A 23,046-nucleotide genomic window follows, 5' to 3' on the forward strand; every position below is an offset into this window, starting at 1 on the left:
AGCATGGTTGGGTAAATGCATACATGGTTTGGCTAGGTATTTCCACACTTTTCTCTGTAGGAGGTGGACCATCTTGCACACTCCTATCACCATATAAGTTGTGTCTCTTTCCCCACAGCTTTGCAGTGGAGGTCATTGTTGAACTTTTAAAATTTTAGGGTTCATTATTTATATTTTTGTCTCTCACTGCCTTTCCTTTCCAGACTGAGAACATACAGGTTACACTATCTGAGGAGAGCCGTTTGGAAGGAAAAGTTGGTTTTAAGGCCTACATGAATTACTTCACAGCTGGTGCCCACTGGCTTATCATCATTTTCCTTATTCCTGTAAACATCGCAGCTCAGGTAAGTAAGGACATTTATTTTGATCTGTGCCCTAAGGTACTGTTATTTATTTTACTGTATTATTATTTTTAATATGTGTATTAAGGGATTTATTTCAGAGAGCTGACTCCTTGAGATTGTGGGATCTAGCTGGGTGAATCTGAAATCAGAAAGGCAGGCGTGCAGACTGGAACCCCAGGCAGGAGCTGACCCTGCAGTTTTGAGGCAGAATTTCTTCCTTCTCCAGGAAGCCTCAGTTATTGCTCTTAAGGCCTTCGTCTGACTGGAGAAGCCCCATCACACTGTTCAGGGCAATGTTCTTTACTTATGTTCTGACGATAGATGTGGACCACATCTACAAAATACCTTAACAGCAATATCTAGGTGAGAGTTTCATTGAATCCCTGGAGACTGGCCTAGTCAAGCTGACACAGAAAACTGACCATCACAGTACCTGTCAAGCTTTTTTCCTTTGAAAAATCCTGACATGTATACAATTATTACTGTATTTTGCAGTCCACTAGGATTTGCACTGAAAAGCAGTAATATGTGCGGAGCAAAATAAGTGAGGCTTCCTGGTGTTGTGTGTGCATGACAGAGAGATTCTAGGAAAAATGTGAAGCCTTTTAGAGATTTTAAAATGTCACATGCCCTTCCCTGACCTGTGGTTATCTGGCATGCGGGGCTCGCCACTGACCTGAGCTGGAAGGACCGTGTCCGTTCTCTGGAGCCTTTCCATCATCCATTCTAGTGAGTGGGGTTTTGAGGGGGTCAGTAATGCCAGTGTTTGAGTGATTGTTGTTTCCTGCTCCAGGTTGCCTACGTCCTTCAGGATTGGTGGCTTTCATACTGGTGAGTGCTTCCTGGTCTGACCCAAAGTGCTGTAAAATCGACACGAATCCTCGGTTTCCCATACAGTCATGGGGGAGAGATGGGGCTTGTTCAGCCTCCTCTTCTGGTCCTCATGTAGTTTCCCTGAAGAAAAATTAAAGTTCCTGCTGGTGGGTGTGACCCTCCCATGGTCTCTCCTGATGTCTGACCCTTAGCAGGTTCCTTACAGACAATTCTGAGAACTGTAAGTCATGATTCAAATTGAATTTTTATAAGGTAGACAGACACAGGGCCTTGTGAGCTGGGAAACATTTTCCAGCATAAAACATGACTCCTAAATCGAGGTTAATTTTTTTTTTGTATTTACCTAATTCCATCTATTGCATAATGTTTTTTCTTCCCTGTTCCATAGGGCGAATGAACAGAGTGCCCTGAATGTCACTGTTAATGGACAAGGGAATGTAACTGAAAAACTCGATTTATCCCAGTACTTAGGAATTTACTCAGGTAAAATTGAATCATCTGGTCCATTATATGAGAGCCTGAGGTGCTTACTATGAGCCCGTATGAGCAACTAGGCCTTCCAGGAGTCATTCAGTAATGTCTTAACAGATTAAGAGTCTGAGTCGCATTTATTCTGTGAATTAATTAGAATAATTATTTTTAAAATCTACTAGAAGAGAGAGGTTGAATGAAAACTCTTAATTTGCTCTGTACTGGATTTTGGAAGTTAAACCAGGATTGCACATTCAGAAAATCAGCCACTGGAAATATGTGGCTATTGTCTATTCTAATAGGTTGCTTTAGCTAAATCTTACATCATTATATGGATGGGCAAGAGGATTAGAAACGGATCCCCACCCTGTGGTTCGGATTGTTCCAATTCTTTCTGAATAAACCTTGGCTTTTATGGACCTTGGATGAAATCCTCTGGCAGCAAGGGCCCCCAAATAAAAGCATTATTCCCTTGTAGGTATGCAAAACTCCCCTTTGCCACATTGCTCATCTCTTGGGCTTCACTAATTACTTAAGAGAGAAGCTAAGCAGGGAGAAATCCAGTGTCTGGGAATTAGGATTCCGAGTCTTTCTTACCTTGAGATCACAATGTTATCGTGTCCGCAACTGTGCGATTAATTTAACTTCTGGCTTGCCAGGCTAATATTAACATAGCTGTCTGTTTTCACAAGAGTGCCTAGAATATATGTAGCATTACATACTTTTAAAAGGAAATCCTCATCTAAAATTTTAAATATTCCCACAGGAAATACTCACACAAGCCTTCTGCAAAGATAGAGTGAGTTATCTCTGTAAGAACATACTCACTGAAATTTTGTGTGTATTTCGTTGATCTCTTGCTAAGACATCTAAATCCATTAGCTGTTTACCTTCTGAATTGGTGGACTATGGGGGCTTAAAGGAAGAAGGAAGGGATTTTGTTATACATTCATATAGGATGGTGGGCTAAGGAAAATGCCTATTGATGGAATCCAGGAATTTGAGCGTCTCTCAGGGTTTAAATAGTGTTGTGTCATCTAAAGGGAAAAACGTACTTGATGGAATATTTATTACAGAAGTTATTCTATTTAGCATTGTGAGTTCAAAAGATCTTAGGGGAGGGTATTTTAATTTTTATGTGCATAGTAAGTACTCATTTATATCACTAACAAAATGGAATTTAAATGATTATTTATATTTATAATTTGCATTTTTCTTACAATTCAGTTAGCCAGAATTAGATTTTCTGCTTGAAAATTAATGTGGTATTGTTATTTTCTTTAAAGCTACTTGGGCTTTGTCTACAAGGAAATGGTAGTAAATCATTTCTCCTGTTACCTGTTAATTCACATGCTGTTACCAAAGCATATCACAATATTAGATTGAGACATGTTGTAATTAGTAAGATTTCAAATGCAAAGAAGGGACCATCCACTACTTTTTAAAATTATCTTTCTTCTGAGTTTTTAGTAGAATGTATAATTGAATTAGGAAATCCTTGAATGAAATTTTATTTTACACTTGATGTTTCTCCCCCATGAGGTTTCTATTTAATGAGAGGAATACAGTGATTTTTATATTCTTCTTTGTAAATGTATCTTGTGAATGCATTAAACTCTTTTAGAATCCAGATGCTTAATGGAATAAAGTATTTACGTAATATCTTTATAAGCTGCGTGGCATGGTTTAGCATCCTTGAAGAAAAGGCAGAGATCTTGTGCTGAGTGGTTTCTTTATTTCAGGGTTAACTGTATCTGCCGTCCTTTTTGGCATCGCCAGATCTCTGTTGGTTTTCTACGTCCTTGTTAGTTCGTCACAAACTTTGCACAACCAAATGTTCGAGTCCATTTTGAGAGCTCCAGTATTGTTCTTTGATAGAAACCCAATAGGTAAGTCAGACACCAAGTTTCAAAGTAACTATGTCTTATTATCGTACTTAATGCCTGATTACGTTTGATATTTGAGATGCTTGGAAGAAAATCACTGTGCATGTTGATCCATTTTCTACAAAAAGCTCTGCTGGTATTTTTCACCTACGAGGGGATATCTGAATATAGAGGCATATAAGCTTTTATTCCAATTTATGTGTGTGTGGAAAGATAAGTGTATGCTCACTTTGCAGAATGATTTAGGAACCGATTTGTTGTGTGGCAAATGAAACACCCCACATTTGATGCAAATATATTTAAATATTTTTAGCTAGTTGCTAAAATATTGGCTGTGTTATATTCTGTTAAGGTAGGTTGTCTGCTAGAACCTTCTTATAATGAATCTCTACATGACGGGCTGTGTGTTTCTTTCTTTCATTTCCCATCCGCTTGTGGAATCACAGAGCTCTGGCATGTGCCGTGACTATGAGGTTTACCTAGAATGGTAATGAAAAATTAATTAAAACCCAAGATTAGTGAAATGTAAACAACCTTTTCAATAAAATTAACTGTATAATTTACATTGGACTTTTGGTGATATGTAAGAGGCCTTGTGGTCCATAGCAGGTGGATCTTCAGTAGTAAGTTTCTGGATATGAGTGTCCCTGGAGGTTTATCAGTGGTTGCTTCCTCCACCCTCAGGCCTTTGACCTGTCTTGCTGCTGACCTGGGCTCCTATGCAGAGTTAGTTCATCAGCATACATGCCCTCTCTGTTCAGTTGGTTCGACTTGTGGTGAGGCCCAGGGTGGCTTTGTTTTTGCTGGCAATGATTGACAGTACCTTTCAAGGCAGGGATGTGGGCTGGAGGGAGGACAGGAGTAGCCTTGTCCTGGCCATCAACTAGCCGTGTGACCAAGGCCAAAGCAGATACGTACTGCTGGGCAGGCAAATCTCAAGGCAGGATGTTGTCTGCCTTGCTCTAAAAGTATGGACTCTGGAGCCAGCTGCCTGGGTTCAGTTCTGGTGCTAGTTAGTAATAGTCCGTTAACATTATATTAATATTTATGTGTTGGTTATTTAATTTCTCTGTGTCTCAGTTTTATCTGTAAAATGGGGGTGCTATTCACACACTGATTAATATGTTGATACTGTTAGAATTAATTAGGTTAATACATTCACAGCGCTTAGCATACCCTCAGTGCCTAATGAACCCTAGTGACTATGACTACATGGTATCTGGGAACTTCCTGTCCTGTGAAATGGGAATAACTGCTGCGCTTCCTGTTTCACAAGACTGTCGTGAGGATTCAGTAAGACTGTTCAGGGCAGCATATTGTGCAGATTTATTCAGCACATGTTGTTTAGTCCAGGCACTGTGCAGAGCACAGGACGGTAAACTGCAGAGGCCCACACAGATCTCGTCTTTTTATGTCATCACAATGCAAAAGTGATTGGAGGATGATGTGCTATTATGGCTGTGAAGTTGCTTCAATTTGTCAGTTAATGTGAAAACTACAACCATAAAGTTGGGAGCATTAAGTGGGACTGGGTGTCTGTCATCACAGCCTCCGAGGGCTTGTGACCACAGTTAACCAGGCTCTTCATGTTCAAGACCTGTAGGCTTCTCCAGACGCTGGTTTATTTGTTATTCAAGGATTTGGGACCACGTTTACATCTTCGAGGTCTCTAATCTTAGAGCAGCTGGCACGCTCGTGTTTATGTTGCTTCCCCCTCCTGTATGTATTAGCAGGACTTCATTCCTTCAAGAAAATAGAAGCCCAAATAAGTACTACAAAGCCTAGTTTGCCTAAAAGGTTTAGGGGCCAAGAATTATTTATTTACTCTTTTAGTGGTAGATGGAAACTTTTTGTAATTAAAAATTTTAAGTGATCGAGTTTAATTTTCTGTTTGGATAAAAATTTTGTACTTTTTTACAGTTGGAAAAAGTACAGATTCTTACATGGGTAGGAATTATGCTTCTTAGTTGACATTATTGATTGTGTGTAACCTAATAATTATATAATACTTTTTAAAATTCCCCTCTGCAGTAGGGAGATGGACATGCTTGACTTTTAAGTTGCATTAAATATCTGCGTTTAATGCAGTGTGTGGTTCTTCTGAATAGCATAGTTTCTCTGCCTGCAATTTAACATTCCAGGAAGCCGATTTTAAAGAGGGTTCCATCCCTCTAAGCTCCAGTGGCTATGTTACTCTCCATTTTGAATCCTTGTATTGGGTGCATGAAGTTTACTTAGTTTGTTTTTTTGTTTGTTTTTTGGTTGTTGTTTTTTTTTTGCGGTACGCGGGCCTCTCACTGTTGTGGCCTCTCCCGTTGCGGAGCACAGGCTCCGGACGCGCAGGCTCAGCGGCCATGGTTCACGGGCCCAGCCGCTCCGTGGCATGTGGGATCTTCCTGGACCGGGGCACGAACCCGTGTCCCCTGCATCCTCAGGCGGACTCTCAACCACTGCGCCACCAGGGAAGCCCCTACTTAGTTTGTTTATATAATTTGATAACCTTATTGCCTACTGGTCTTTCATAATCTGTTCCTTAGAATGGCAAAAGCAATGTTTCTTTTTTCTCTTTTCTTCTTACCTTCCCATTATCTCACCGATCTGTCTGCTATGCTTTCTTCCTTTGATGTATTTTAGTAATGGTACTGTGTGTGTTTATTAAAGTGCCACACATTTTCAGGGGCCCCGACCTTTCTTACACGATTTGATTGCAGCTGGATTTGAATAGTATAGTGCCTTTGCAGATGTGGGCTGTGTCCCTGTGCTGTTTGCTGCGTCCACCTCTTCCTAGCCAATCTTTGTCTTTTATCACCGAAGCTGCATTTCACTTGTATCAAATCTTCATACACAGGTAACGCAAATCTCAGGTCAACGGTAAATCAGTTAGAAATTTAGAGATCATTTCTATTTTGAATCCAAATTGTGTTTCTGTTGAACAGGCAGAAATTGTTTTATTTTCTACATCTGGCACAAGAGGGCAGCATGATCTACATTATTTCAGGGATATAATGTAAGGGGCACCTTATTGCAAAATCTGTTTTTTTTGTATTAAAGATTTCTTGGAAATTCCATTTTTATGTCTTGAATCTTTGTATTTTGTAGTATTGATACAGAATTTTAAAAGCATTGTTGTGGTTTGTTATGTGTGAAACAGTAAACTCTTGTTGTCCTGAAATATCTAGCATTTCAAACAAGGTATTTAGATTTCTTTTTTTTTTTTTAATAACAAGTTTTTTTTTTTTTTTTTTTTTGGCCGCGCAGTGCGGCATGCAGGATCTTAGTTCCCCTACCAGGGATCGAAACTGCCCTCCTAGCAGTGGAAGCACGGAGTCTTAACCACTGGACTGCCAGGGATTTCTTAGTTTATATGTTTTACCCTACTAACTGGAATAGACTGCTGCTGACTTTTTTTTTTTTTTTTTGGCTGCTTTGGTTGCTGCGCGCCGGCTTTCTTTAGTTGCGGCTAGCAGGGGCTATTCTTAGTCGCGGTGCGCAGGCTTCTCATTGCGGAACATGGGCTCCAAGTGTGCCGGCTTCAGTAGTTGTGGCACGCAGGCTCTAGAGCGCAGGCTCAGTAGTTGTGGTGCACGGGCTTAGCTGCTCCGCAGCAGGTGGGATGGGATCTTCCCGGACCAGGGATCGAACCCGTGTCGCTTGCATTGGCAGGTGGATTCTTAACCACTGCACCACCCGGGAAGCCCCGCTGCTGACATCTTGACTGGATATATTTTAATTCCTGAAGGGTAGAATATGGTCAGTTGTAGGACCTGAGTAGGACCTGAGTCAAACATGAGTTTTGTAAGAAATATGACCACACAATTTCTTCCATTTTCATCCATGCCATCAGAGTCAGCAGAAATATTTTATTCTTATCAAATGTCTAGAATTTCACCCTTTGTTTTGGAGACAAGATGAGAAGATAGTTGTCCTGCTTTTTCATGCCTACTCCTTGTGACAAAACACTTGGCTGAGTGCTTGGAGTGTAATGGATAAATAATTGTTTATTTTCTGTCAGTTTGTTAATTTGGCTCTAAGAAACTGTGCCACCAGCATCGCTAGATGTTGTATTTCTTCTCTTACGGAAACATGAAGTTAATTGGATTGTGGCCAATATGTTCATTTCACGCGACTGATTTTTCTGCAGTGTGCACACACGTGTTAGTTCACTTATTTATGCATTCAGTGTAAAAAGAAAAGTACAAATGTATATCCTTAGTTTTTCTTTACAGATCAAGCTAAGTTAGAGCTAACGCATTATCAAAAGAGAAAAAGTACTAATTTCTTTTGTTCTTTTTATTCTTCTGGTAGCACTACAGTTTAAGAGAAGACATATTCTTTTATCTTCCGTAATCAAAACTCTAGAATTGCCCTAAGGATTAATATTTCCAACTTGACTGAGTGGGAAATGAGGCTCTGCAGATTTCACGCATGTAAAATACCCTGAATTAGGATGTGCATCACGTAGGAACTGAGGGTTGGAGCAAGGAGGAGGGTAGTGGAGGTTTGAACTATTGCCGTTTCTTTAACCTGGAAAGGGAATCCTTAGCCTCCACTACAGGTTGCTAATAACTTGTGAAGAAGTGAAAAGTGATTTGAAAGCAACGTGGTCAGCTTTTTGTACTGTGAGCTTTTTGTACTATCAGAATAACCCTCTTGCTCTACTATTTATAAAATCGGTTGCCAACAGACCACTCACTGCCTTGCTAGAAAAAAGAGTCATCCGTAGGGAAGAATAATAATTGCAGGGATACCTGTCTGTTTATTCAGTGCAAACGACCACTGAGGTTAGTGCTAAATGCATATTTTTAACAAGTATAATATTTCAGCACTGTCAAAATTACCTTGATGATAATAGGCCTGTTAAATTATAGCTCTATAAGTTAGGAGGTAAGATGGCTCTGCTTAGCACACAATAATCTATGCTTGTTCACACAAGTGATTCTGCTGAGCAGGTAGCATGTTAGAACAAGAAATACTGGTCCTGAAACCTCTGATTTATGGTAGGTGTTGTTTTGACACAGCATCATTCAGACGATTTACAAGGCAAGGCTTCGTGTTAAAATATTTCACCAGTGTCATCATTCGTCACCGACATAAATATTCAGTAGTGATGCTGGAAAATTGGTAATACGCCCATTCATGCCAAATCACTTGCTATGTTTCCTTTCAAGTGAGATCTGTTGTGGATATGGTTAAAAGAAACTATGATTTTTCTTCCTTGAGAGCAGATGGGCTGTAAGTAATTGAGAATAAGAATAACAACTATCCTGACAGCTTTCATGTACTCATCTTGCCTAGGTTGCTTTTAATTCTGGCTTAAGTCCTACAGCCTCCCCCTGCCTTTGTTTTTCTTCCCTTTCTTTGCTTAGTGCACATTGTAGAGAACATATTTATATGTACATTAGTTAAAGAGGCTTTTTGTGTTCAAAGGAAGAAGTTAGTCATCATCTGAAAAGCTTTGTTGCAAAACTAAAACACACATTTCCCCTTTCATTTTTCCTTGTTAAAAATAACAAATGCAAGTGACTATAATGGGAGTAACACAAAAGATTTCATCAATCATAATGATTCTCAATGGCCACATAAATATTACTTTTTCAGGTTTCAATTAAACAGCTAATAGTTTGAAGTAGGTGTGGTAATTAAATCCTGTTGGGTTGTGACATATTAAAAATAATGTTTTTCACATAACAATGGTTATATGTACTTTAAGTCTTATCAGGGTGATATTAAGTCATATTTTATGGGTGTTGCTCATTTACTGCTAATAGTATCATAGAAGCCTTTGTTATGAGTTTAAATAGTTACATATATTTGATTACCATTGTTATTTTGTCAGTAATCTCTATAAAGGTGATTATTATAGCACTTGTCTACACCTGGTAAATATTGCAACATTTTGGTGTACATTTTAAATCTATTAGAATGTTCTGATTACTCTTTATCCATTTTTTTACTCCATTAATCATCATACATGGAAATACGGACAATTTAGTAACAGAGAAAGCACTGTCGTTCTCCAATAAAATGTTAAAAAGATAAGATTGGAGAAGCTTGTACCGTGTTCAATGTGCTAATGGTACTGTCTCCGGAGATTGTTAAGGATGACATTTTACTTGATTTCATTTAAAACTTTTCCAATATCATAGGATATAGAAGTTCTCCACTTCATTTTAATATGTGTTGTCTCAACCTTCAGCTTAATTGGAGCCAGGCAGTCTTTGGTACCCAGGACTTCACTGCTGTATTCCATTTTCTGGTCTTAGTGTGCTCAGTAATTTGGCATTATTTTATGGGATGTACGAATTCTAGTGCAGTTATCCCTTGGTATCCTCGGGTGGTTTGTTACAGGACCCCTGTGGATACCAAAGTCTGAGTATGTTCAATGTCCCTAATACAATCTATGCGCATCCTCCCATATACTTAAAATCCCTTCTAGATTACTTATACTTTTACTTATATAAGCAAATTCAAGTTTTGCTTTTTGGAGCTTTCTGGGGTTTTTTTCAAATGTTTTTGATCCATGGTTGGTTGAATCCAAGGATGTGGAACCCATGGATGGGAAGGCCCAAGTGTAAGTATAATTCAAATACTGTTATTTAACAACACCTGCCTCCCCAGACATAAACACACACACACACACACACACACACACTATTACTTCAACCTTGTAGCTGTTTGTGACAGTCAGAAAATACATCAAAGTAGTTTTATGACACAGTTCATTGCTTTTGTACAGCTATTTCAAGAGAAATTGGAATAGTTCTTCGAGGTCGGATTCAACAACAATAAACATTAAGTATATCAATTTCCTGGATTGAAAATTCCATATGGTTTTGCTTTACGGCCAAGTCTTTCCCCTCAAAGATTTGATTTCAAAGCTCTCCTGTGACACCATGGGGCGAAGTTTGATTTTCATTTTCTAACTGGAGCCTTCATCTTCTGTTACCATTTCTTCCCTGCCTCCCCTTTATTTTAAACATTATTATTATTATTTTGCCATGAAGAGAATGGAAAAAATCCAAATATTAATAACATTGAGCCAGCAATGTTTTATTTCACATAAAGTTATGTTTTAATTAATTAATTAATTTTCAAAATATCTATTTATTTATTTATTTATTTGTCTGCGCTGGTCTTAGTTGCAGCATGTGGGATCTTCTTTGCCGTGTGAGGGATCTTCCTTGAGGCGTGTGGGCTCTTAGGCCTCTTAGTTGTGGCATGTCGGGTCTAGTTCCCTGACCAGGGATCGAACCCGGGCCCCCTGCATTGGGAGCCTGGAGTCTTAGCCCCTGGACCGCCAGGGAAGTCCCCATAAAGTTATGTTTTTAATCTCTATAGTGCTTTTCACAATTACAAGTAAATTATAATTTAGGTAGTTATGTATTGACTGCCTGTCTCCTCTGTTGCCTTGTGCTCTCTGCCCTCCTAGAGTGTATCTGTGGTGTTAACTGTGAAAGCCTCCAAATCAGGATTGGGCAGCTGTAGCTGCTTAGTAAATATTTGTTGACTGGATAGAAGAAAGGGTGTTCAGGAGTGGATCTGAATATCTCCATGCCATGATCTCAAAGAACAGTGGAAGTTTACAGTCTTGAAAGAACACTTGGTGTTTATATTAAATTGAATTCTTCCTTATACTTTATTTTCAAAAGTAGAATTTGTAATAGATTATTTATCGTGGACTTTGTTTTTGGTATTTGATGGCATGAAGAAAAAAACCACACATATTGGTTCTTTGGAAGCTGCGGCTCATAGAACCAGACTATGGAAGGTTCCAAGTTCTCCTAATGCCAGTCAGTCATGGAAATGAAACTGTCGAACACCTGATACGTTTCCCTGTGGTTTAGTTGTGCATTGAAGACGAATCTTGGAACTTAAGAGGGTTAAATATTTGATACCTTGGTAGTTTTACCTTATAAACTACAGTCCCTTAAGAAGTAAAGAGGGGGAATTGAACCATTTTAAAATGTCAGTAGACATAAGTAAACTTATTAGACAGGGAGCTGAGATGTAGGTGGAGATGTTGCAGTGTTCCTGCTCCGCTAGAACAGAGCTTTGGAAGAACTGTCACTTCACTTTTAACTGGGGCTTTTTTACTCATCAGAATGACCATTTGTTGGTCATTTACTGGTTGTCAGTTGTGGTCCCAAGCATTGGAGCAAAAAGTCCTGTCTTCAAGGCATTTGCAAATTTAAAAACTTGCCGACAGTGGATTGTTTATTATTATTTTTTTTAATCTAGTGTTAATATTCTACAATTCCATATAGAAAAGATACAGATTCAGAGGCCTCTGGGCTCTTAGTTGCAGCATGTGGGATCATAGTTCCCTGATCAGGGATCAAACCCATGCCCCCTGCCTTGGGAGCATGGAGTCTTAACCACTGGACTGCCAGGGAAGTCCTCTTCGGGCTTTTTAGAAGTGTGTTACAAGTGCTTTGACAGTACGTAGAACATAAGCAATGACATTTTCTCCATAAGTAACGTTATCATGAAATCAACTATGATCTGTTGAGTGTTCTTTTCATTTTTTTTTTGTTTTGTGGTACGCGGGCCTCTCACTGTTGTGTCCTCTCCCGTTGCGGAGCACAGGCTCCAGACGCGCAGGCTCAGCAGCCATGGCTCACGGGCCCAGCCGCTCCGCGGCACGTGGGATCTTCCCGGACCGGGGCACGAACCCGTGTCCCCTGCATTGGCAGGTGGACTCTCAACCACTGCGCCACCAGGGAAGCCCTCTTTTCATTCTTGGTAACCACGATTATTCTGTTAAAAATTTCCCCCTCATTTAGATAGAAAGTCCATCTGATAAGCTTCAAAGTGCATCTTGAGTGGAAGTTTATTAAAATACTGTGGTTAAATGGAAAGATATCATGAAATCAAGTTCTCTGTTCTGGAAATATTTTCCTTTCCTTTCTTTTTTGCATCTGCATTTTAATAGATTGTATCACACGGGGAAAAGTTTCAACAACCTCTTGAACACCTGGAAAGTCTATTTTAGACTTGTTATGTGTTTAAGAACCTTTATCCAGACATTATTCCAAACACAGTCACGCCCCTCATGATGGGGAATCCTGCCTCTGGGTCTGCTGCTGGGAGGAGGCAGTGCCCCAGAGCAGCGTGTCGTTAACACGTCAGGAGAAACCAGAGTATCTGCCCTGGTTGATTTTCAGCCCCAGTTCCTGATTTGGGGACGTTTAAGTCAATAATTAGTTAATGATTTCTCTCTGAACTTCAAGTGGATGTTTCTAGAAGCGTTCTTTTGACTCAGTGACTGAACTTATTCTTTCCGCTGCTTGAGGCATATAATGAAAATGTATAGAGACTTTTGAGGGTGTGGTAAGAAAAACAAAGCTTCCACCTCTTTCTGTTCTACACAGAGATATTTGAACAGATACCACAGTGCATGTGGATTTGGCCTTAAACATATTTCCTTACATAAATAATTCTGTTTATCTAGGTCAGTAGCAGTGCTTTGAGATGTAGTCAAGATCATGGATTAATTTTTTTTCATTACCTTCACATATTTAAACGTAGAATAAGAAGAAACTGCTTTCTTACATGTAGTCATTATTTTTAGAATTTTTTTAATCTTTTCTGTTGGTGTCAGACTGGCATGGGCTCATAAAATTTATTTTCTTTGGTGGAACTATAAATTTATTATTTTTCCTTTTTGGAAAATAAAGTGGCAATAATATCTTAAAATTATATCTCATGGTAATATAAATCTTCACTATATTTTCCTCTTAGCATAGAAATGAAAAGGTTGTCAAATATGGGTTAATGAGTTCCACCAATGGGTGATACTGTAGACAGAAATATTTCTTATTGGTGCCAAGTTTTGAATGTTACTCTTGACATAATCCTGTAAATAGAAGGAAAATAAACACGTATTTCAAGATGATGAGTAATCAGTGTTACTGGAAAATTGTTCTTCCTTGACTTCAAGATTAAATAAATAGTTGTTGACATAAATAGCCATACTAATAAAAGGCAGCACCTGTGTAATCCAGTCAGTGGTTTAGCCTACAATCAGATAAGCTGCTGTTTTTTTAAACAAATTGTCAAGTCTTTAGACCAGGTGAGTATATTTCAGTCATACATTAGGGAATTTTAAAACTTGAATGCAGGAGGTTTAATTCCCCTTTATATCAAATTTTCTAACCACTCACATCTCCTTTCACAAAGTAGACACTAAAAGAGTTTCATGCTTAATTGACGTGGCCTTCAGGTGTTTCGTCTCTTAGTTCTTGTTATAACCAAGTTGCCAACTTCTTAACATAAGATTAAGGTTTGAAATTTTAGGTAACACAATGAGTACCTTATAGGTTTTGGATAAACATTGAGTATTTTTAAAAATATACCTCATCTTTTCTCTCCCCTTAATTCTTATGTCCATTTTTTATTTGATATCAGATAAGAGAACTTTGATTGTCATCAGTAGACACTTTAAAGCTGTTAATGGAAATGGAGTTGGGATGTAGGTGGAGATATTGCGACGTCTCAGATCTGCTAGGACAGAGCTTTGTAAGAGCTGTGCCAGTCACTTCACTGGCACAAACAAGATCCTCTTGATTGAAGCACAGTTATCTTAAGCAGCATTGATGTGGGCTGCTGCTGGTGGTGGTGGTGGTGTGTGTGTGTGTGTGAATGAGAGAGACTTCTTTTGAGTTAGATTGTCACACCAGAATAAGATTCATATTATTAGATTCTATTAAAGAGATGTAAAATTTAAGGTTTGAATATTAACCAGCCAATAAAGTGATCTTTGACTTTACCAACACCAAATTGAATGGTTTTCCTTTATTTTACAGTAGTGGTTTTGACTACTGTAATGTGGTATCCACGGTGCCCGGTGGTAAAGAGAACAGACTTTGGAATCAACCTGCCTGAATGTGAATCCAGCTTGGCCAGCGACAGATAGACCTTTGTCCAGTCATTTAAACTCTGTCTGCCTCAACTTTATCTGTACAGTGGGGATGATTGTATAATAATAGTACCAACGTTTTTTTATGTGTGTGAGAATTACTTTATGTAAAGCATGTAAAGCAATGCCCAGGAAATAACTGACATTGATTGAATTTTGACTAAGTGACATCATGAAATTTTAAAGATTTTTCTTTTTGTCTTTTTTTACCCCTACAAAATCCAGAGGAGTATGTTAATTTTGATAAAATGGTGGGAAAGGATGTGTGTATTTTCCCAGATGCAAGGAAAAATATGTAAATGATCAAGACTAACAACCTACAAAGCAAAATCAACTGCATGTTTTTTGTTTGTTTGCTTGTTTTGTTTTTGTTTTCATCGGGGCTTAGCTTCATTCCCGAGTTCATTTTAATTTGGTTTCACAGCGGGAGCTCAGTTTTGCATATAAGTACCAAACATCTGGTCTGTTTTGTTTGTTTGAAAATGATACGGCTGAAGTTTATTACAGAAGTCTATTGTGTAATTAAGTAAAGACAGTTTGAAATTTTATAATATAACTTCTATTTAAATGGAACACTGTAATTATTCCAGGGAACGGCTATACTTCTTAGGAGCAGCAGGAACTTACTATTTTTTAAAGAAAACGCTGTAACTGGTCAAAGTGTATTCACCTTTTCCAAAAAGCATGAAAAATGGCAAATTTCACAAGTGAAAGTTAAAGTTGACCTAAGGCAGTTTTAGATTGTCCAGCCTTCAAATTTTATTCATGGGATGTTTTTAGAGAAATTTCGTGGTTTGTTCACTCAGGTTAATTCCAGGCAGTTTTCCTGCATTTCTGTCAGATGGACATTCTGATACTTCAGAACTTCTTCTTGCGCAAAATAATGGTTAAAGCAGCTTGGGATGAAAATGAGATTCCCTGTTAGTTGTTATAAACTGTAGATTACATTTTTAATGCAGTTAAAGGCATACCAAATGCAATAGAACAGTTTTCCTATAAATATTTCTCAATTAGCATTAATAAACTAACCATGTAAATGCCATAACTTACTGGCTGGGTAAAATGGCATTGAGGTCAGTGATGAATACATAATTTTGGGTGGAGAGACCGAAGTGAAGACAGAGAGAGTACTTGGTTAACACCTGCCTGCCAGGTGGCTGTATTAGTTAGGCAGGGAGCGCCTACCTCGTCCCAAGTCTTGGCATTCAACCTCAGTTATGTCTGAGAGGCCTTAAGCTCTGAAATTCAATGATTTTATCATCCTGCAGAACTGGCTTAGAAATAATTTGATGAAGAAGAAAACCAAAAATAGGTTGTAAGGACTTGGAGGATTTTTGTGATAGTAGTTTCCGCACACGGTATAATGTTTCAGAGATCTGCTGCACGACAGGTTTCATCTGTTGGCAGTTATAATGTAGTCCCCTATCACTGAACATACATCAGCCTGAAGTATGATAAATTTGGACGACTGCCCTATGTCTTGTCATTTCAGAGCAACGTTGTAAATGTATTTGACAGTTTAAACTTGTTAAAATACCATCTCTTCCATTGTTCCATTTCACCTTTAATACCATCGAAGCATAGGAAATTTTTTGCAGTCTTTTCTGCCTCTGTCAGCTGCATGGTCTTCTTTACCTTCTTGCCGAATCTTCTAGTCACTGTCCCCATTGGTTTTTGTGTGGAAACCATAGAGATAGGATGCCTCGAATTGAAAATAAAGAACCCGTTTGCCCCAAATCATTAATCATCATACAGATTATATAACTCAACATTTAAGAAGCATCTGCATCTGCCAGTGTGCTGGGAATTTTGCATAAGGTAACCAGATACCGTATTCTGAAATCTCCACGGCCGTTTTCTAAAGATCCGGCACCCATTCCTACATATTATATTTCATTATACAATAATGGCAGCTCTTCAGGTAGAGGTGAAGTTATGTTTAGCGTAGTATTTCCTATGAAATGGATGTGGACATGGTATTCATCAGAAATTGTTTCAGAAATTTCCATGACCTGGACAGTCTGCACAAAACAGGTATTTCAGTGTGTATGAAATGAATGGATAGGTGTATCTGAGTGTGTGGGTATGAATTCTTTGATCTTCATCTTCCTCATTTTGTCTATCCAGCTTTTACATGAGCTTCTTGCTTTTATCAATTTTCAGAAGGATTTAGCATTTGAAAATGAATTAGTTCCAGAATGGGGATCAGAGATGGATCTTTCATCTGCAAGGAGGATTACTGTTTCTGAAAACTAGATGATCATTTTTGCCTGTTCTCGTGGCGCTATTTTTTAGACTTTTACTAGTACCTTGTCATGACTTTTAAAAAAGGTATATTTGTCCCCTGTTCTCGTGGCACTATTTTTTAAGAGACTTTTACTAGTGCCTTGTCATGACTTTTAAAAAAGGTATATTTGTGGTACAACATTGTATAAGTTTAAAGTGTACAACATATTGATTTGGTATATTTATATTGCAGTATGACTGATATTGTGTTAGCTGACTAACACCTATGGCATCACATAATTATAAGGTATTCTCATGTTGGGAATGATTAATATCTAGTCTCTTAGCAAATTTAATGCCTGTAGTACAGTTTTGTTGTCTGTCATCACTGTACTGTGTTTTAGGTCTCCAGGGCTTATTCATCTATTAATTGCAGATACAGACCTTTAAACATCTCATTTTACGTCTGGTTTTATGAGTTTGATTTTTTTTTTTTTTTTTAGATTTCATATGTAAGAGATATCATACAGTATTTGTCTTTCCCTGTCTGACTTATCTCACTTCGCACAATTTCCTCAAAGTCCATCCATGTTTTTTCAAAAAGAAAAAAGAATTTTCTTTTTCCCCATGGCTGAATAATATTTCACTGTGTGTGTATGTATCTATGTATTTATCTATACACATAACATCTTCTTTGTCCATTCATCTGTTGATAGACTCTTTGGTTGTTTCTGTATCTTGGTGATGGTGAACAATGCTGCAGTAAAAACAGGAGTGCATGTATCTATTCTGCATCCTGTTCCATTTCTGTCTTGACTTTCAGACTACAATTTTTGTAATTTTATAACTGATCATAAGTTAGGAAAATGTTAGATCTGAAATTTATATTATTTGATATTATAAGAAAATATATGGGATCTTGGTTTCATACTGAGCTCTTCTTTGGTATTTAAGTCACTCTTGGGAGTGAAAACAGCAAAGCACGCGTGTGAGCGTTTTTTTCCCCTAACTTAAATGGGGAGGAGGAGTCAGAGAGCCAGAGAGTTAGTTCTCAGATCCTGTCATATTAGAAATGCCGTTAAGCATCCCATGATGTGTTTAATAATTTGCATAAAGAGAAAACTACCCTTAGGTAGGCTATTTTGGAAATGTAGTTGAATGTTTAATAGGGTTCATGTTGGCTTTAAATGGGAGAATATTATGGTTAGAGGACTCGGAGTGGCCAGAATGGAGATCTGAGAAGGTTCCTATTGGGGAACCACAGCAAAACGACTCCCTGTATTATAGGAACCCCACCCAGCTCGTCGGTAGATCTAAAGATATGGCGGTGCTATAGAAGATTGGGTAAGTTCTCGCATAGGTTTAGTTTAGATAAACCCTGTTACGAACCAGGAGCTTAGAGTTGATAATGATGGCAGCCTGGAGCCATAGATAAATCAATCCAGGTGAAATCCCACTTAAAACCTCCTTTTCTCTTTCTTTTATTCAGGCTTTGGTACCTAGTTCATTTTTCACTCCCTACCCCATGCCCCTACTCCCCGAATTTACGGTGACTGGAAAGAGGAGAGATTCTTCAGTTGTGTGTTTTACTGTCTGTGTCATAACTTTTTTTGCAGTGATGTTAGTGTTTTGCTTTCTTACTTGTTTGTCTGATATAGAAGTGAAAAAATATTTGGAAAGTTGCAGGAAAATAGTGCCTAGAATATCTTATTATTTAGTCTCTATAAGGCCCAATATTTTACAGTGAGACAGTTTTATTTCTGCTCATTCAACTTTTGCTTATTCGCCTTATCCCAATTAGTATAAGGATAGGATCCAATCCTAATTTTAGCCATCTTTTTGTTTTTTGTTGTAAACTTAGGTGCATAACCTGGAAGTATCACTGTTTTCTTGGTTCCTGGGAAAACCTGTTTCTAGTGTCATTTAAGTTTTGATAGAAATGCAGAAATAGGGTTTCTGAACTGTTGCGGGCTTGGCCAGCTCCCTGGATGATGGTTGGACCAGCTTCTCCTTTGTTGGGCTAAAGTAACCCAGTGTCGTGGTCCTGGTCCCCAGTTGTCCGTCGTCCCCCAGCATGCCTCCCTTCTCAGGTTCTTTTCAAATATCGTCTGAAACATACTAAGATTTATTTATCAAAAATGTCATTAATCCCCGGGCACGTGACATGCCCCCGCCCAGTATAATATGTAATTTAGTGAAAGGTTGCGTATGGGGCTTTCTGTTCATGTGATAGCCTGTGTTCTTTCTCTCTCTTCACACTGCACATCAGAGCAGTATTAAGTTCCTGGGTTTTTGAAACTTTTTGTTTCCTTTGTTGAGGACACAGGTTAGGCAAAAATAATTGGCTGATAAAGACTGCATCTGGACAAAAACAGAAACAAATGAGACCTAGGTGAAAAGTGAATTGACCTAAAAAATCCGAGGATAAGGAATAGTGTGTTTTGATCTGAGAAAAGTAAAATGTTGTCTTGGGCTCTCTTCTCCATGCACATTTTGATACATTTCATGGCATTTGAAGGCGAGAACCATTCAGCCTTGGGCCTCCTTGCAGCCTCCACATTGTAACGTCTTGGTGACTTAAAGCTCTCTTACTCCTTTCTGATGAAAATATTAGCAATTTCGGAATTGTGACTAGTGGATCTATTTGGCTCTGAGGAGACCTTTCAGTAATGGGACTTTTCATCTGAGGCCTGTGAGCCCATGACTGTCCAAGAGATTGGGATCTTGCAGTGATTTTGCTTCATTACGAGCCTACACCAACATTATTTAATGCAACCAAGTTTCAAATGCTGCTAAGGAACACAGTTAAGGTCATGGTCTTAAAGGACTTTTATGTCCTGCAGAAGCTTGATTTTCGCCTAATATGTAGAACAGCTTGTGCAGTATAGCTCTTGGGAGGTGAATATTTGTTCGTGTAGGTTACAATCGCCAACGTACCCTGAGAGTGATGGGAATGTCAGGCAGAATATGTATTTTGAGAAAAAAGAAGAACTAGTATGCAAAAATTAGTCATGGAAATCCATAAATACCAGGCCAAGAATATTCCTGCAGATGTGTCAGTTGGGTTTTACTAGGAATGATGGACAGATTCATTTGCAGATTTTCCTAATAGAGAATTTACTTAAAAGTTCAGCAAAATTATGTCTTCATAGGTTTTAAACCCTTTCCCCCTTACATAGAGATTTCTCCTTTCCTTAGTTGCTAGAGTTTTCTGTTGAAAGAATGCATGAGAAGCCTTTTATTCTATGGATTTCTTTTTAACTGTCCCTTAAGAAATACATACCAATTCTCAAGAATAGTACCCTGGTGCAGTCTTTGGTAGCCTGGATTACTGAGATGGTTTGCTGTTCATATTGTTTGCTTGTGCAACGAGAAATCGGGTTTTAATACCTGGTGAATACCTGCAAATTGTTTGGTTAATCTGTATCTTGTCCTTAGACGAGCTTTGTTGCCTTTCCTTTGAGGCTGTGGAATATCCATAGGCTTCCCTCCCCTCTGAGGGAGACAAGAGAATGGAGACACCCCCTTCCCACAGTTGAGGAAATGCAGAGCCTGTGGGTGTATCCATCCTGCGTGTTGGTGAGAATGCACTGGGCTGACTTCTCGGGTGAGGAGAGACTTTGAAGAAGCAGAGCCTGAGGCAGGGCTACGGAAGCAGAACCATTCTGAGTGGAATCAGGAGAGAGGGGGAGTGGGGATAATTGAGGCAGCACGGAATTCAGTGTTGGTGGTGGATGGTAGAACGGATCAGAATGAGCTCTAGAGGCTAGGAGATCAGCATGGAGTTGACAAAGTTTTCCATGTGGGTTGCTGCCAGCTTCATGCCAGGGGATGCTGTGGCATTTACGGAAGCACGTGGTCATGTAGATGTGATTAACCACTCAGACATTTGGCACCAAAATATTCCCCTTTTAGATCAGCTACCGAGATGGCGAGTTGTACCGGTGTGAACTGAGTGGGGAATCACAGTTGAATAAAACACGGGCTCCTTAAATATCTTGAAGCTGCAAGGAGGGAACTTAGAATGACGAGCAAGACAAAATCTTATTTTCTTTGTTGAGTTTAGAGAATTTCCGTAGATCCTGCCTTCCTTGAGGTGGAGGCAGACAGAAATCATATACATGTGCATGTTGTTTCTGGAAGCACAGGGCCTCATTCAGCATGGGCGGCTAGGGTGCGCCCAGGCCTGGGGTGGTGGTTCCTGGCACTGGGGGAGGTCTCCCCCCCCGCCCCGCCCCCACCCCCGTCATGCTTTTGTCACAGGGCCAAGTTTCTGTCTATGTTGTAGCTGCCACAGGAAGAAGCTGGAACATTCCTCTTGTTTTGAATTAGACCAGTGACTGGCCCCATTTACCGCCCGACACCCACCTTTGATACCCTCTTTCATCCCTCCTTTGGGTGGTCAGTGCCAGCCTGTCTCCACATTGGCCTCAGAGGCTCGTAATGAGGCTCCCATAATATCTCTTTTCTAAATAGTGCCAATCCGAAAGCACCACTTTCTAAACACATTTGTTCAGTCTTTTATCCATCTTTTGTGATAATGGCTCCCTAAGTTTTTCTCGAGGCATGGTGTCATCCAGACCTGTGTGTCTTCTGCTGGACACCATGTTAGTAACCGTGGAAGTATGGCTGTGATTGGCCTTGTGGAGCCAAAGAGGCTCAGCTCAGGGAACCGGCCGCATGTGCAAGGGGACCTAAGCAGATTGGAGGAGCAGCTGCTATTGTGGCACAGGTGGAACTGACCAGAGGATGAGTTGGGTTATCCAGGATGTGGGAGTGGCTGACTGGGGTGACCCTGCCCTGGAAACCAGGGAAGGAAGGCTGCTTGCCTGGAGTGGTGTGAGTGTGTGGGCAGGATGGAGGGGGCTGAACCAGGCCGGGGCGGGAAAGACTTTGAACTCTATCCCGAGATCGGTGGGATCTGTTTGGTAAGATGCCTGATCACACACCTTTCTGTGCTTCCCAAAGCTCCGTCACATCGTGGAACCTCATAATAGGTGGAGTGGGAATTGGGGGGCACTTTCTCTTTTAAAACTTTTGTAATTCTCTGACTCCTAGTTCACACTCAGCCACATGCTTTGTGGCCATTTGATTCTTTGGTTTTAATTTAACTGTATCGGCCATAACTGGCAAATTCTGTCTTCTCACTGTTTATTATTGTTCAGAGTGCCTTATAAAGAGGAAAAAAACCAACGTATTTTAGCATACCTTTAACACAGAAAGTTACTGCATAATGAGTAACTGTAAAATCTGTGCAAACTTAATTTGAAACTCAGGACAGATTACTGTATATTGCCTGGATTTATGTTTGTAGTTGTAAGTAATGACTAATATTTCATAGATACTCATCTACCACTAGTTAATAAAAAAGAGAATTGTGGTCCCATCTTGGTTCTGGGGTAGCAGTGAAGTTGCCCCTTTGTGAGAAGGCAGCTACAGAGCATCAGCAGCTCCTCCCTTTCCCTGGGACTCACAGACTTCAGCTTTCTAAAAGTTTTATTCATGTCAGAGGGGGTTTATTATATGAAAAGAGTAGGACATTTTTCCATAAAAATAAAAATGCTGTTCATGGGGGATTCTCCTCCGCTACCCACACCCCTCCTTCCCTGAAAAAAATGAAACTTTGGTGCTTAATCAGGGTTCCAGATGTTTGTGTGTATTTATTTATTTCGATATTTATAGTGTTTGCTGTCAAGCCGTTTGCCTCCCTGGGTGCATTCCAGAAATTTTAAAAACATACATGGCAAAGCCACAAAGATCAAAGACCTATGTCTTAGGAACTCTTTGTAGCACTTTAGGCCTGTCTCTGAAATGATTTCTGTGAAAGGAACCAAGTAAGAGCTCTTGCTGTCCACCTCTTGTCTTGAGGAATGTTCCAGATGGGGACCAAGCACCTGATGAAGAACCCATCCTGGGTGGGGTTCTTCCTCTCTGCTCAGTGAGGGGTCTTCGCCTGAAACCCTCCTGTAGAACAAGGCCTTCTGTTAGCTCGCCGGGACACCTCTGACCTCTTGTCTTCCCACATTTTATCACTGATGTTTTTATTTCTTCCTTTAAAACATAGGCAATAATTACTTCTCCACCATCCCTGAATATTACTAAATTAACCACATAGGATTTTAAAGACAACCCATTAGAAATAGGGGTGTCACTTTCTATATTAGTTTAAAAATAATACCATCTAAATGGAAAACGAGTTGTTGTAGTAACCATTACTGCCCCCATGACTGATACCTCAGTACGAGGAAGCGCCCTCAGTAGTTGAGGCCGTATAGAAGAATCAGCAGAGACAGGAGCCACAGAAGCTTTCTTCTGCTACAAAAGTCTCAGACACAAAAGGCCTTCTTTGAAGTTCTTACCCGAATGT

At 39.5% G+C, this 23,046-nt stretch overlaps 1 protein-coding gene across 3 annotated transcripts in view; it reads left to right on the forward strand.

The window, feature by feature from the left end:
* LOC307065002 (ATP-binding cassette sub-family C member 4) overlaps positions 1–23,046 on the forward strand; it is a gene marked incomplete at both ends in the record, with an annotated part of 215,197 nt that overhangs the window by 107,749 nt on the left and 84,402 nt on the right. For 2 of the 3 annotated variants that reach the window (XM_079721739.1, XM_079721738.1), the window contains 4 exons: positions 204–344; positions 1,138–1,175; positions 1,567–1,661; positions 3,392–3,538. In XM_079721739.1, coding sequence (XP_079577865.1) covers positions 204–344; positions 1,138–1,175; positions 1,567–1,661; positions 3,392–3,538 — 421 coding nt within the window. The remainder of the gene's footprint in view (positions 1–203; positions 345–1,137; positions 1,176–1,566; positions 1,662–3,391; positions 3,539–23,046) is intronic. The other variant, XM_079721737.1, reaches the window with a different exon arrangement.

Source organism: Hyperoodon ampullatus (assembly GCF_949752795.1).
Source record: "Hyperoodon ampullatus genome assembly, chromosome: 16".
NCBI classification, from domain to species: Eukaryota; Metazoa; Chordata; class Mammalia; order Artiodactyla; family Ziphiidae; genus Hyperoodon; species Hyperoodon ampullatus.